The 13,862-nt window shown below is 44.6% G+C and overlaps 1 protein-coding gene across 1 annotated transcript in view; it reads left to right on the top strand.

Annotated features, from left to right (window-relative positions):
• Positions 1–13,862, top strand: part of noc2l (NOC2-like nucleolar associated transcriptional repressor) — a 31,733-nt gene extending 17,871 nt beyond the window's left edge. Inside the window, 7 exon segments of the mRNA XM_024375506.2 lie at positions 2,328–2,429; positions 3,164–3,307; positions 6,949–7,062; positions 7,504–7,636; positions 12,652–12,762; positions 13,472–13,510; positions 13,513–13,862. Of these exon segments, the coding sequence (XP_024231274.2) occupies positions 2,328–2,429; positions 3,164–3,307; positions 6,949–7,062; positions 7,504–7,636; positions 12,652–12,762; positions 13,472–13,510; positions 13,513–13,625 (756 nt within the window). The 3' untranslated portion in view covers positions 13,626–13,862.

Raw genomic sequence — 13,862 nt, 5'->3', positions numbered from 1 at the left:
TAAACATCTCCAGCTGTTAGAATGGCCAAGTCAAAGTCCAGACCTGAATCCAATCGAGAATCTGTGGAAAGAACTGAAAACTGCTGTTCACAAATGCTCTCCATCCAACCTCGCTGAGCTCGAGCTGTTTTGCAAGGAGGAATGGGAAAAAATTTCAGTCTCTCGATGTGCAAAACTGATAGAGACATACCCCAAGCGACTTACAGCTGTAATCGCAGCAAAAGGTGGCGCTACAAAGTATTAACTTAAGGGGGCTGAATAATTTTGCACGCCCAATTTTTCAGTTTTTGATTTGTTAAAAAAGTTTGAAATATCCAATAAATGTCGTACCACTTCATGATTGTGTCCCACTTGTTGTTGATTCTTCACAAAAAAATACAGTTTTATATCTTTATGTTTGAAGCCTGAAATGTGGCAAAAGGTTGCAAAGTTCAAGGGGGCCGAATACTTTCGCAAGGCACTGTATTTACTCATTTCTACAACTGCTCAGAAAGTGACTTTTTGGACCTGAATGCCCAAACATTCATGTTTTACGCTTATAGATTATGTCAAATTCAACATATTTTCCAGTGAGGAAGACATGGATGCTTTATGGTAGGGTGGGGTGTACAAAATAGGTAAATGTAGAGCACCTCTATCTCCTAAATGTTTTGTCATTCCGGTCCAGAAATTAACGTTCTGACCACTTCCATGGGCAAACATGTATGGAAAGTGATCGGGTCAATACCTTTTGAATTCTATTACGAGATTCATATGGTATTGTTAGTTTTTAACGGGTAAGTCTAGTTCTGTCCTCAAGCACCTAGTGGTCAATTTCGTATCTTCTCATGCCACTTTACGTCTTGATACTTTAATCATCTCAATGAAGACTTCGGTTAGGCTACCACTAATTAGACATGTGTATTGTTTGTGCACCTCTCCTTTAACTGGGTTATTTCTGTGACTTGTTTTGGAAAGCTTAATGGTGATGCACCTGTTTTCCAATGGTTGCCGAGATTGTGGAAGCGCCTACAATAGTGTGGCTTGGCACCTTTAGTATAAGGATTGCTGGAGGTCAGAGAGGTCATGAATATCTCTTAGCCCTAGCTATCGGGTGTTTAGAGAACATGTGTGACTAGCTTAGGATGTCTATTGTAGGAGGGGCCTAAGTCTACAGGTTGAAAGTAGCATGTCCTCCAAAGATCAATCTGCAGGAGAAGTGTGAAAGTGTGTCTTGTTGTCCTGCATCAGCACATTTAGTTTCACATCTTTGCTGTCTTGGTTGTAAGTCCTAGGCCTAATCAGTAAGAATGTATTTAGTATTACGGCCATTATGCAATTCCCCTTAATTCCACCCTCCCTCAAATAAAACAAATGTATTTGGAAACATGCCAGATTAGATTACGGCGCACTACTCAACCTGTTGTCTGTGTCACTGTAATAGAATAACGATGGCATTATAACGTGTGGCAACAAGAGCAGCCGATCAACTCCATGTCTAGTCCCTACTAGTTAATGTGTTTTCACACTCCTCCCTGACAGTGTTACCCACCGTGTGTGCATAAGGGGATTGAGGGCAGCGGCGAAATCCGACGTAAGGGGCTCTGACCAAGCCAAGAGGATTGCCACACGGCCCTCTGGGATTATCCCTTGCACTCCGCTGGTCAGGACTGGCTTTCGGTGCTGTTGCCGGGGGCAACCGACGTCACCAGCTCCATCAATTGCTTCTACCGTGCAGTCGGTGCCTGGTGACTCACCCTTGCTACTGCCAGACATGGCTAAATTAACACCTGTCTGAACATTAGACCAAGTAGAGTGTCTGACTACAGTAGGCTGTATGTGACCTACAGTACAGAAATTAATACTATAATAGAACTGAAATGGGTCTCATATCCTTTTTTGCTTTGCTTCTGTAGCATTCCATGTTATGGCTGCCGTGTTGGCGGACCCATGCCAAATCGTTTAGGGGGTTAAGTGTGGGTGTGTGGCCAGTGGAGTGTCCACTGGGGTTACACAGAGCCATGGGGAATGCAGCATCAGGTGGCAGACAGCAGGTGACCACTTAGAGATAATCGGATCCGTCAGGTAAATCCAGTCAGTACTGACGGCTGTACTCACATAAATAGCTGCGATCTGTAAAGTGTGTGTTTGAGACTTAACCTGAGGAGTGGCGTTAGTGCGCTGAGGTTTCCCTGTAATCTAGCTCGATGTTTGCACATGTCTTCTCACAGATCAACTCCCCTCCTTTCTCCCAACAAGCCTCTTGAATGTTAATATGAGTATCACATTTGTGTGTGTGGTCCCTTCGGTTTTTCTTTTCTGATTTGTATATTTTTGTGTTGTTTCAGGATGGGCTGATAGAGCAGGTGTATGACCTGATCCTGGAGTACTTCCACTCTCAGGCCTGCTCCATTGGCTTCCCAGAGCTGGCCCTGCCCACCATCATCCAGGTAATACCAGCTCCTTCTCCTCTTCTCTCCACCCCATGTCAGCTAATAGAACCACTTCACCAGTTGATGCAATGGCATAATGTCCATACCCTAAGCCAGCCTGGAAGCAAAAACAAGTTTTGATTTTCTTCTCCTGATCAGCGACTGATTCAGATTTTCGGACATCAATATGTGGACATTTTATTCTACACATTTGGTAAATGGTCAGCTATTCAACATACTAACTCAAACATTTTTAGGTGTTGTTGACTATCAAGTAAAAAAGTATTTTAAAAATCTTAGCTGCTAGCCTTTCTCTACAGCAAACACAAGGCGGCAAGAAACTTGACTTGGTCTTCTAGTGAGTAGGCCAGATGGAAAAAGAAGGCGAGACAGAGGGGGTTGAAGAGTAAAGTGTGTCTGTGCTGACCTTTAATGGTTCCACCGGCTTGCCGTTGTTTTTACGGCCCAGTGACCAACCACTGAGCCCACTTCCTGTCAGAGACAGCCAGCAGTGGGTGGGTGGGAGGCGAGCTCCTCTACAAGCTATGCCGAAAGACCAAGGAAGCAATAGTCTGCCCTCAACAAAGCAAACAACGCATGACTTTTCCTCTTCTACTCCAGTTTTTACTGTTGCCACACACACAAACACACGCGCTGGGCATAAAGTAGTGACGGTCCAGAGGGGAAAGACAAGCACCAGACTAGGTGATTATATACCGCTCCCCCTTTCTACCTCCTCTGCTGCTCCACAGCTGAAAGCGTTCCTGAAGGAATGCAAAGTGGCCAATTACTGCAAGCAGATCCGCCAGCTGCTGGAGAAGGTACAGGAGAACAGCGGCCACATCACAGCCCGGAGACAGAGGGCTGCCTTTGGAGTGGCCGACGCGGCCGCCGTGGTAAGTTTGGCTGTGTGTGTGTGTGTGTGTGTGTGTGTGTGTGTGTGTGCCTGCCCGTGAGCAACTGAGCCTGTCTGTGCCCGGCCTTCTGGGCTGCTGTTCCAGAGCCCTCATTTCACCTCTTCAATGTGCTCACGGGCGCGCACACACACACACACCTCTTTCCCATCAGTGCCTCTGCTTCCTGAAATATATAGACATTCACCCAGTACGTACATAAGGTTTCATGATTAAATTGAGATTTTCAAGCAGCCAGCAAGCTGAACTTCTTCAATTATGTGATGGTTCATCAACAGTTGATTATTGAGTTGCGTTGGATTCCAACATATTGTTTTTTACACACACACACACACACCGGTCTGCTGGGGAGCTGCCTGGAGCAGTCCCACCTCCTCTTAACCCCCTGTACACCCCCTTCCAAAAAAACACATGCATACACCAATCCTGGGCGAGCTCCCGTAGGAAGTGCCTGTGAAGGTCTCCACCAGCCTAGAGCGTTTAACCATCATGTGCCCCCTGACCCTTAACCCCCTGACCTCTCCTCTGGCTGTGTCTTTTACACACACACACACAGACAGTGGGGAGATAAGAGCCTAGGCTACACACACTTAGCGGCTGCTGCAGTGAAACCTGAGTAGGAAGCCGAGGTAGAGGGAGGGATGCGGGAGGAGACATCCCTAGGTGAACACTGTGACGCTAGTTAAAGGACAGCGCTGTGGTCATTAGACCCTCCTTTATAGGTTTGAACCAGCCTCACAGCCTTAATGAGGAGACATTATTGGAGGTGTGTGTGGGGTGGAAACCCTATTCCTGTGTGAGTTTTCCTCTCACCGTATGCACTCCACCTTGCCCCACCAAGCACATACCCTTCCTAGGCTGGATTGCGCCTCCGATCCTGGCTGAGTGCCTTGCACACGTGCTAAAGATTTAAGAGTGAAATGAAAGGGGGGATGTCGCTGTGTGTAATTTAGCCTGGGAGAAGTGTGTGTATGTGTACGCACGCTGCCAGAGACTGAGAGACGGACAGCGTGGCACCGGAGGCAGCGCCTGTCGCCACGGCTCCCAGCCCAGAGGAGCCTTTCGCCATGGCATCCGTCCCCATGCTGCACGGCAACAATGCCAGAATAGAGGCCAGCCCCTGTTCCGGCTGCAGTGGGCCCCAGACACCCAAACACAGATCACATTTCAATGGTCCTCAACTGAAGCTTGAAGATCTTTTTTTCTTGGTAGGCCTATGCTTTTTTTTGGTGCTTTTTACAGTTTTGAGCGAACGGTTTTTGCCATCATCTAGAGTAGGTAGGTTAGGTGTGAGGAAGCAGCTGTGCCAAATACTCAACCCTAATCCCATAGCATTGTTTTGTCTGGGTTTGAAGTGTTTACAAAAGCACTGGGTCTTTCTGTTCACGTCCTGTCCTCTCCTCTTGGTGCTGGGGCCCAGCCTAATAACCGCCACTGCAAATTGTCGTAAATAGGTTTAGCTAACCGACGAAGGAAGCTGCGGTCTATACGCTCTATTGGATTTGGAGATCAGATAATCCTATTTGGCCTGATCAATACCATCCGCAAAGACCTTTAGGGGAAGGGCTGGCGTAGATTCTCCAGTCTCCTCTTTCAGCTTCTCTTCTCGCTCTCTCTCACTCTGTCGCTCTGACCACCATTTGCCTCATGCAGCACGACACATCCTTCACATAGAGTTGATCAGGCTGTTGGGCCGTACATTATCATGCTGAAAGATGAGGTGATGGCGGCGGATGAATGGCACGACTATGAGCCTCGAGATCTCATCCCGGTATCTCTATGCATTCAAATTTCCATACATAAAATGCAATTGTGTTCGTTGTCCGTAGCTTATGCCTGCCCATACCATAACCCCACCGCCACCATGGGGCACTCTGTTCACAACATTGACATCAGCAAACCGCTCGCCCACACGACACCATACACGCTGTCTGACATCTGCCCGGTACAGTTAAAACTGGGATTCATCCGTGAAGAGCACACTTCTCCAGCATGCCATTCGGCATTTGCCGAACTGCAATTCGGTCAAGACCCTGGTGAGGATGACGAGCACGCAGGCGAGCTTCCCTGAGGCAATTTCTGACAGTTTGTGCAGGAATTCTTTGATTGTGCAAACCCACAGTTTCATCAGCTGGTCTCAGACGATCTTGCAGGTGAAGAAGCCGGATGTGGAAGTCCTGGGCGGGCGTGGTTACATGTGGTTGTCAGGCCGGTTGAACGTACCGTCAAATTCTCTAAAACGACGTTGGAGGCGGCTTATGGGAAATTAACATTAAATTATCTGGAATCAGTTCTGATGGACATTCCTGTAGCCGGCTTGCCAATAGCACAATCCTTAAACTTGAGACATCTGTGGCATTGTGTTGTGACACAACTGTGTTTTAGTGGCCTTTTATTGTCGCCAGCACAAGCTGCACCTGTGTAATGATCATGCTGTTTAATCAGCTTGTTGATATGCCAAACCTGTCAGGTGGATGGATTATCTTGGCAAAGGAGAAATGCTCACTAATAGGGAAGTAAACAAATTTGTGCACAACAATTTCCACCTATAATTTAGCCCAAACAACTAACTCTTTCCCTACTGTATTTATTTATTTTGCTCCTTTGCACACCATTATTTTTATTTCTATTTTGGACATTCTTCCACTACAAATCTACCATTCCAGTGTTTTACTTGCTATATTGGATTTACTTTGCCACCATGGCCTTTTTTTGCCTTTACCTCCCTTCTCACCTCATTTGCTCACATTGTATATAGACTTGTTTCTACTCTATTATTGACTGTGTGTTTGTTTTACTCCATGTGTAACTCTGTCGTTGTATGTGTCGAACTGCTTTGCTTTATCATGGCCAGGTCGCAATTGTAAATGAGAACTTGTTCTCAACTAGCCTACCTGGTTAAATAAAGGTGAAATAAAAATATTTAGAACATTGTGGAGAAATAAGCTTCCTGTGCATATAGAACATTTCTGGGATCTTGTATTTCACTTCATGAAACATGGGATCAACACTTTACATGTTGCGTTTTTATATTTTTGTTCAGTATAAATTGAAGTGAAAGTACACCACAATACCCAGACATTTAGATTAAATCAATGTCGATACGCCTCGGAAAGGAATAAACTGAGATCCGTCTCGTCAGTAGTAGCTCAAAACCCGTCTTCCCTTATTATATTGATACTTGAACTCCAAGTATCGATTAAAAAAGGGTGGGGAGTGAGGTTTCTTCTAGGTAGTGTTAGCTAGCGCTAGTCTGCTGTGCCTGCACCAAAAAGCCTGTATTTTTCATCCTATAGCTTGTTTGCCATCTTTTTAAATAGTGAGTCAACATGTTTTAAGCACTAATGTCCTTGACTGATCAAACCGTGTTTTCTCATGCTCTCTCTGCAGCAGACCTATAGTGATCAATATGCATGGAATATCAAATTGCAATAAAATCGCAGTATCGAATCGCAATACATATAGAATTGTGCGAATCACAATACATCATAGCGGCATCTAAGTATCGTGAGGTCCCTGGCAATTCCCAGCCCCAACACATACACAAATACAGAGTGGCTATGTAACGTGTGTGTGTGTGTGTGTGTGTGTGTGTGTGTGTGTGTGTGTGTGTGTGTGTGCAGGCGAAGTGGGAGAAGCAGACTGAGGAGGAGGGGACGCCCCTCACCAGGTATTTCAGCCAGTGGAAGAAGCTAAGGGAGAAGGAGATCCAGCTGGAGATCTCTGGGAAGGAGAGGGTAACTATCAGACACACACACACACACACATACCAACTGTTTTAAGATAAAAGTATTTTTAGGACATTCATCCAAATTCAACAAACGTCCCCATCCTATTTTTACAAACGATACGTGTAACTTGAAGGTTTGAGTAAGATAATGCATTGATGTCAGTGGGAAATTGGTGGAAATGTTCAAGGTTGTATACAAACATTTTTGAAGAATTTTACCCTTTTATTTGTTTTCAATGGGGGCGGTTCCCAGTTTCCAGTGGTTTTTAGGAAGTAAATATGGCCTAAATGTTTAAAGTGTTTTGTAAGTGACTTTGCTGCATCATCTGGATCTTGAGCAATGGTCTCATTGTCATGTGGTTCCAAATCACCTCTTTTGACAAGAAGTTTTCCATGTCACTACATTTTGAAGTGGAGCTGCATATTGACATTTCCTCTCTCATTTAAGATGGAAGACTTGGACCTCCCTGAGATCAAACGCAGGAAAATTCAGGAGAAGAAGGCTGTGGACAAGAAGGAGTTCAAGGATCTCTTTGAGTCCGACAGCGACTCCGATGACGATGGAGGACTCAAAGTCAAAGGTAACCCCATTTACATACACAGCTGGGTCCTGTTCATTACACACCAATTGGAAGGATAACATTTCAAAACCAAGAGGGATGACTTGGACTTGTCCAGTAAGAAACACTCATTTTGGTTTGCTGTTGCCACATTGTCTCACTACATTTCCTGTTAGAGCTGGCCAGTAAAGACTCCCAGTAGTGTGTCTCACCTGATGATGCGCATGCTTGAGGGTCCTATGCATGTCTTGGCCATTAGGAGGCTGCATTGAGTTGTACAGAGTCCATCTACAGGAGGCATCGTCAACTAGATTCAGCCATGGGATTTTTATTGAGCGGATGGTCCATGTGCCGGAACATAATTACAAATAATGTTTATTCTGCAAATTAACCGCAATAAGCCCTAACATATATACATTTTGACTTAAAACCAAATCATTTCAAACCTTCCTTATATTTGTATACAATCATATGTGGGAATACTTAGGAACAGATTTTTTTTATATTCAAGTAACTTGGAGCTGATTTCCTGGTGGTTTTTTACAGTCTTATGTCCAACAATAAATAATATAAATTAAAGTTTACATTTTTTTTTGATTGCTCAGAAAACTTGGGTACCACATAAAACCACCAGTTAGGGAACCCTGATCTACAGACTGTTGGCCAACAGCACAGAAGCACACTCTCTAACACACACTCACACACTGTAGTACACAATTAAGCGCCTATATGGCAAGGATACAGCTCCTCATCCCTTCCGGCATGAGTTTTTGGGCTCGCTCTTTTTGAGATAGTACGTTACTTCTCTACTCTGAGTGTAAGCAGTATTGAAGTCGATGTTCGTGAATCCTGATCCAATCAATGGCTCATTCTGAGGGAATGTACAACTGACCTCAATGTAGCCATGCTGCCCTCCCAGCAAGACATGCTCTATCCAATTAGTTGCAGTTTACTTCTCTCTCTCTCCTATATTTCTTTCTCCTATATTTCTCTCTCTCCTCTATCCTTCTATATTTCTCTCTCCCTTTCTCACTCTCAGCTGAGTGCAGCTGTCAATCCTGTCTTCCTTTAAGTCCTGTGTGTCTGGCCCTCTGCTCTGGGTCATCCACAGGACACGGGCAGGGCAGGAGTCCTCTTTTACAGCTTTACAGTTGGACAACCTTAGAGGTCGGAAGGAGAGAGTGAGGGGGCGGTAGGGGATTTTCTTTTCATCTGGTCCTCATTGTAGGGAGAGTTTCCGCAAATGGGCGGGCAGCTGCCGGCAAGCCGCGGGCCCACCTCACCCCGGCGGCACGTCCCCTTGCGCTCTCTCTCTCAGGAAGCACAGGCTTGGATCCCGGTGGGGGTTCCTAATTCAAACCAGCCCACCGGAACAGCCAGAGGTGGCCGCTCCCCAGTACTTCCCCTACTCCCCCCTCCGCTTCCCTCCAGCTCCCAGGGCTTAACTGGCTGCCCCCGCATGTCCTCCGCACACACAAACCAACCAACCCACCCTCCAGCCCTTGACAACCTTCCAACCTTTGGGCAGCTTACCAAACTGTGGTTGGTTGGAGTCAGCTGAGATTCCCCAGTGGTGGAGATGAAGAGGAGGAAAGTGTGAGGGGAGGAGAAGACTGGTTTCTATGAATGTGTCTAGTTGTTATTGTGGGGTGTCAAGTCCTTCAAGTCGTTTGGGGGCAGACAGGCATGTAGATCCTGCTGTCCCTCACAACCCCAGTCTAGGTTGAAAATATACAGGTTAAGATTAGGATTCTAATATCCCAAGAATTCTAAACCATTGTACCAGCAATGCAAGCGAAAATGACTGGAAGTGAATGTTAGTAGTACAGAACGTTTGCCATCAAAGTGGAAAAATAACTGCAATCGTAGTGAAGTTCAGCTAACTACTCGACAAACACATAGCGTAACTATTTTCCTGTCATTCTATTCATTTAAACATTTTTCAAATGATCTACATCCGCTTAATTTCTTGATTTCCCAACTGCTGGTCACATTTTCAACCCTTATCCTGTAGAATCAGCAATGGCGCAGGTCCCATGAATTTAGTTTTGTTTATTTTCAAATGCTTTCGCGTGGAATTATTACTTTTTCCTAACCTGTATATTTTCGACCTCAACCCCAGTCCGGTGGTGGGTGGGTCAGCCGGCTGGCTGGCTTATGGACAATAAAAAAATACAGAAAAGCCGATATACTATTTCCGCCGCCCAATTGTCCAGGAGGAGAAGAAAGTTTTTTTTTTTTGCCTATTCATTGATGGAAAATCCAATAAATACATTTTGACTGGTCATTCGGATTGGTCATTCTAGGTAGCTCACTGTGTATCGGTGTGTGTGTGTGTGTGTGTGTGTGTGGTCAATATGCTCTTAGTAGTAAGTGTTGGGAGTGTGGCAATTGAAGTGTCTGCCTCTCTCCTCCTGGCTACCAACATCTTATCAAACCCTACTTTAAAGCTCAGGGACCACTCTGCAGTGGCCTCTGCCACACACACACACACACACACACACACACACACACACACACACACACACACACACACACGACAGACTCGCCTATTTTACAGAAGGAATTTGTAGCTGTCTGAAGTGAAGCCTGCCTGCTATCTCCATTTGATATATTTAGGCAGCAACTGAGTGTAAGATGTGTGAAATTGGCTGTGGTAAACTGTCATGAGTAATGCATTCTCAGCTCCATCACCATGCAGGTAATAGGCAATTCCAAGGTGGTTAGATGCTACCTACCTGCCTGCATGTGTACACTTCTGGGCCCATATTCATAAAGCATCTCATAGTACGCGAGCCTGATCTAGGATCAGGTCTCCTATGTTCATGTAAACGTATTAATTATGATCCAAAATGAAAACTGATCATGTATCAGGACTCATATTCTGAGATTCTTAATTAAAAAGATACTTCAGGATTTTGGCATTGAAGCCCTTTATCTACTTTCACAGACAAAGTTGAACTCGTGGATACAATTGTTTATGTAGTTTGAAGGAAGTTGCTAACTAGCGTTATTATGCTTTTTTGCCTATTCATTGATGGAAATGCATTTGACTGGTCATACTTATTGGTTTATTTACATAATTTAGTTTCATTATATTGGCGCATGTGTACAGTATATTCATGATGTATCTTATTTATCACACCCGTAGAGCAGGGTTCCCCAACTGGCGGGTTGTTTTGCCCCCAAGGTGCACATTTAAAAAAAAAAATTTTTTTTAAATATTTTTTATTTATTTTATTTTTTATTGTTTGACATAATAGACTTAGAACACTGGGAAATCAGCTCCAAGTGATTTTAAGAAATATGTTCCCAATTATTCCCACACGTAATAGAGAGAAACAAGATCGTCTACAAATGCAAGCAGCGTTTGAAATGATTGTTTTAGTTAAACATTATACTCTTATCTGTGGGCATCTTGAGGTCAATTTTCCATCTACAAATGATTTGTAATTATGTTCTGGCCCCCAAACCATCTGCTCAAGAAAAAATTGGCCTGCGGCTGAATCTAGTTGATGATCTCTGGCGTACAGCATACAGATATTGATCCTTTGAGTCGAACAGACAGCACAAGAGCTGCTGCAGCATCTTGTGGTGCTTTCAAGACAACTGGGAAAGAAGACAGTTCCCGAATTGGATGACCGTTCAAAACTTTTTTCTCCAGTCTCAGCTATTTCTTTATTTTTCAGTTGAATGCACTGAAGTCGTAAGTGCCCCTTTTTCTCCCCAATTTCTTGATATCCAATTTGTAGTTAGTCTTGTCCCATCGTTGCAACTCCTGTAGGGACTTGGGAAAGGCTAAGGTCGAGAGCCATACGTCCTCCGAAACACAACCCTGCCAAGCCGCACCTATCGCTTAACCCAGAAGCCAGACGCACCAATGTGTCGGCGGAAACACCGTCCAACTGGCGACTGTGTCTGCGTGCATGCGCCCGGTCCGCCATAGGCGTCGCTAGAGCGCGATGGGACAAGGACATCCCAACCTGCCAAACCCTCCCCTAACCCGGACGCCGCCTCATGGGTCTCCCGGTCACGGCCGGCTGCGACACAGCCCGGGATCGAACCTGGATCAGCTGAGCCACCCGGAAGGCCCTCGAGTTCCCAGGTGTTTTGAACGCGGCATCAAATGGCAGGGGAAGGCAGGCTTCATCAGCGCGTCACACCACATTGCAAAGAGCTGGAGGCAGTATGCATTTTGAAAACCTACTTAATTGTTTGAAACCTGAATGTTTTAATGCATATTATGAGGCATGTCTTACCTTGCTTCAAAATAGCCTATTAGATCTTCGGTCTTTCTAAACTGATATTTTCATCTGTCACATGAAGCCGCTCGCTTGTGCATTGCCCGTTTGGCAATGGTGGTTTCCCGCTAATTGCGTTATGGAACAAACATTTGTGTGTAGTCTACTACCTTATGTTCATTTCTGCTCTTATAATGTGAATAAATAATAGTTTATTTAAAAAAATAATTGCTAAACATTCTGATCTGTTGCATTAGATGCATTGCATTTTTTGTTTTTATTTTATATGTACTGGTTGTATGAATTTTCATCTTATCGTCCCACAGCTGTCTGGAATAGGCTATTTCTTTCTTGACACACTGACCAATAGAATAGGTAGCCTAAACTTTTCTAGTAGATTGACAAAGACTAGTGATTTTGCTGTTTGTTACTCGTCTTGTTGGCTGAGGAAAAGTAAATGTGGACAATTATTCTAACATGTTCAAAGTGCACATCCGAATTCGTTAAGGACCGCACATCATTGAATCCTCAACTTTCATGTTCTGTTAATATGAATAACCATATTCTAAATGTGATTTCTGTCATTCTGATCACCGTGGATGGAACCCCTAATCAGGTTATGCACCCAGTGCATATCCGGTAAATTTCTATACTGTCCGGTAAATAAAATGTTGTCGGTCAAATATCCGGCAGCACATTTTCCATATGGAAACCCCGATCTGAATAAAACCAAGTCAAAGCTAATGAGGAGTAGTAACTGTTACTTGATATTGGATTTCTCGTTCTTCTTGCCAGACAAAAAGGGAGGCTCTGACGAGGAGGATGACGATGATGCTGATCTTCTTCAAGAGCTGTCTGACCTGAGCGACGATGAGGGGGTGGGGGAAGACCATGATGGTGCTTCAGGTTTGTGGACTGGCTTCTCTCTCACAGAGCAGGACAAAGATGTGCTTTCCACACTACTGAGCTGAACCAAGCTGGACTGGACTGGCCTGGTTACGCATCCACTGTAGTTTCTGGAACTGTGACGGAAAGGCTAATGTGAAAATGGCACATGCACAACAGCGGAGTTTGGTTTGGGTCTGCACACTAGTGTGAGTATTAGAGGACACGTACAGGCCTGGTCCAGAATTGATCTCCAGCCTCCTAACACTTTTGTGTTGACAGATCTGTAAGGAATTTGATGGGGTGTAATCAAAATGGTGACGGCGCCACCTAGCCTTCCAATTGAACTGAGGGGAGCTTCCAACATAACATATTGTTCACTCCATCTAAAGGGAACCTGCCATATTCTCCACTCAACCCCATTTTGGGCAGAACTAATCCCAATCACATTTCAGAACAAGCTATTTACATACATTGCTGACTGATATTGTCTTGTGGTGTGATTTTGTTTTCTACATGTTTCAAGTTATCGTATAACATCAGTATGAAAAACAAAAATAATTCTAACTTTGTGTTCCAGACAGTGATCACTCCTACTTAAGGGGCAATCAGGGATTGGTACATAGGCCCAGATTTTTAGACTTGTTTGTTTTCTTGGCATTGTTTGAATCCCAGATTGCCCCTTTAAATGAATCCCTCTTTCATGCTCTTCTTTCTCCTGTCTCTATAGATGATGATGGTGGTGGTGGTGATGATGATGATGATGAAGAAGAGGGGCTAAAGCCTCGAAGTCGCCCAAACAGCTGTCTAGCATGGCTCTGAAAGAGTTGGCAGAGGGAGATGAGGACTTGGTGGAAGACCTGGAGCTCTCCGACCAGGACTGACACACAGTGACTCATATATACACACACACACACAACGATTGGGGGTGGAGAGAAGAGTGTTGGCTCGGAGTCCATCTTTCCGTACATTCAATCATTACTACTTTCCCTGTGGACTCCTTTCTACTATAATTTGTTTTGGTTTGCTCCATCAATGTGTACAGTACAAACATGTTCTTAATGCAATTGCACATTACAAACTGACCATGCAATTGTATAAAATAAAAAATAATTCCTAGA

Source organism: Oncorhynchus tshawytscha, linkage group LG16, assembly GCF_018296145.1.
Source record: "Oncorhynchus tshawytscha isolate Ot180627B linkage group LG16, Otsh_v2.0, whole genome shotgun sequence".
NCBI classification, from domain to species: domain Eukaryota; kingdom Metazoa; phylum Chordata; class Actinopteri; order Salmoniformes; family Salmonidae; genus Oncorhynchus; species Oncorhynchus tshawytscha.
Note: the sequence above shows the minus strand (reverse complement) of the source record. Positions and strands in the feature narration are given on the sequence as shown.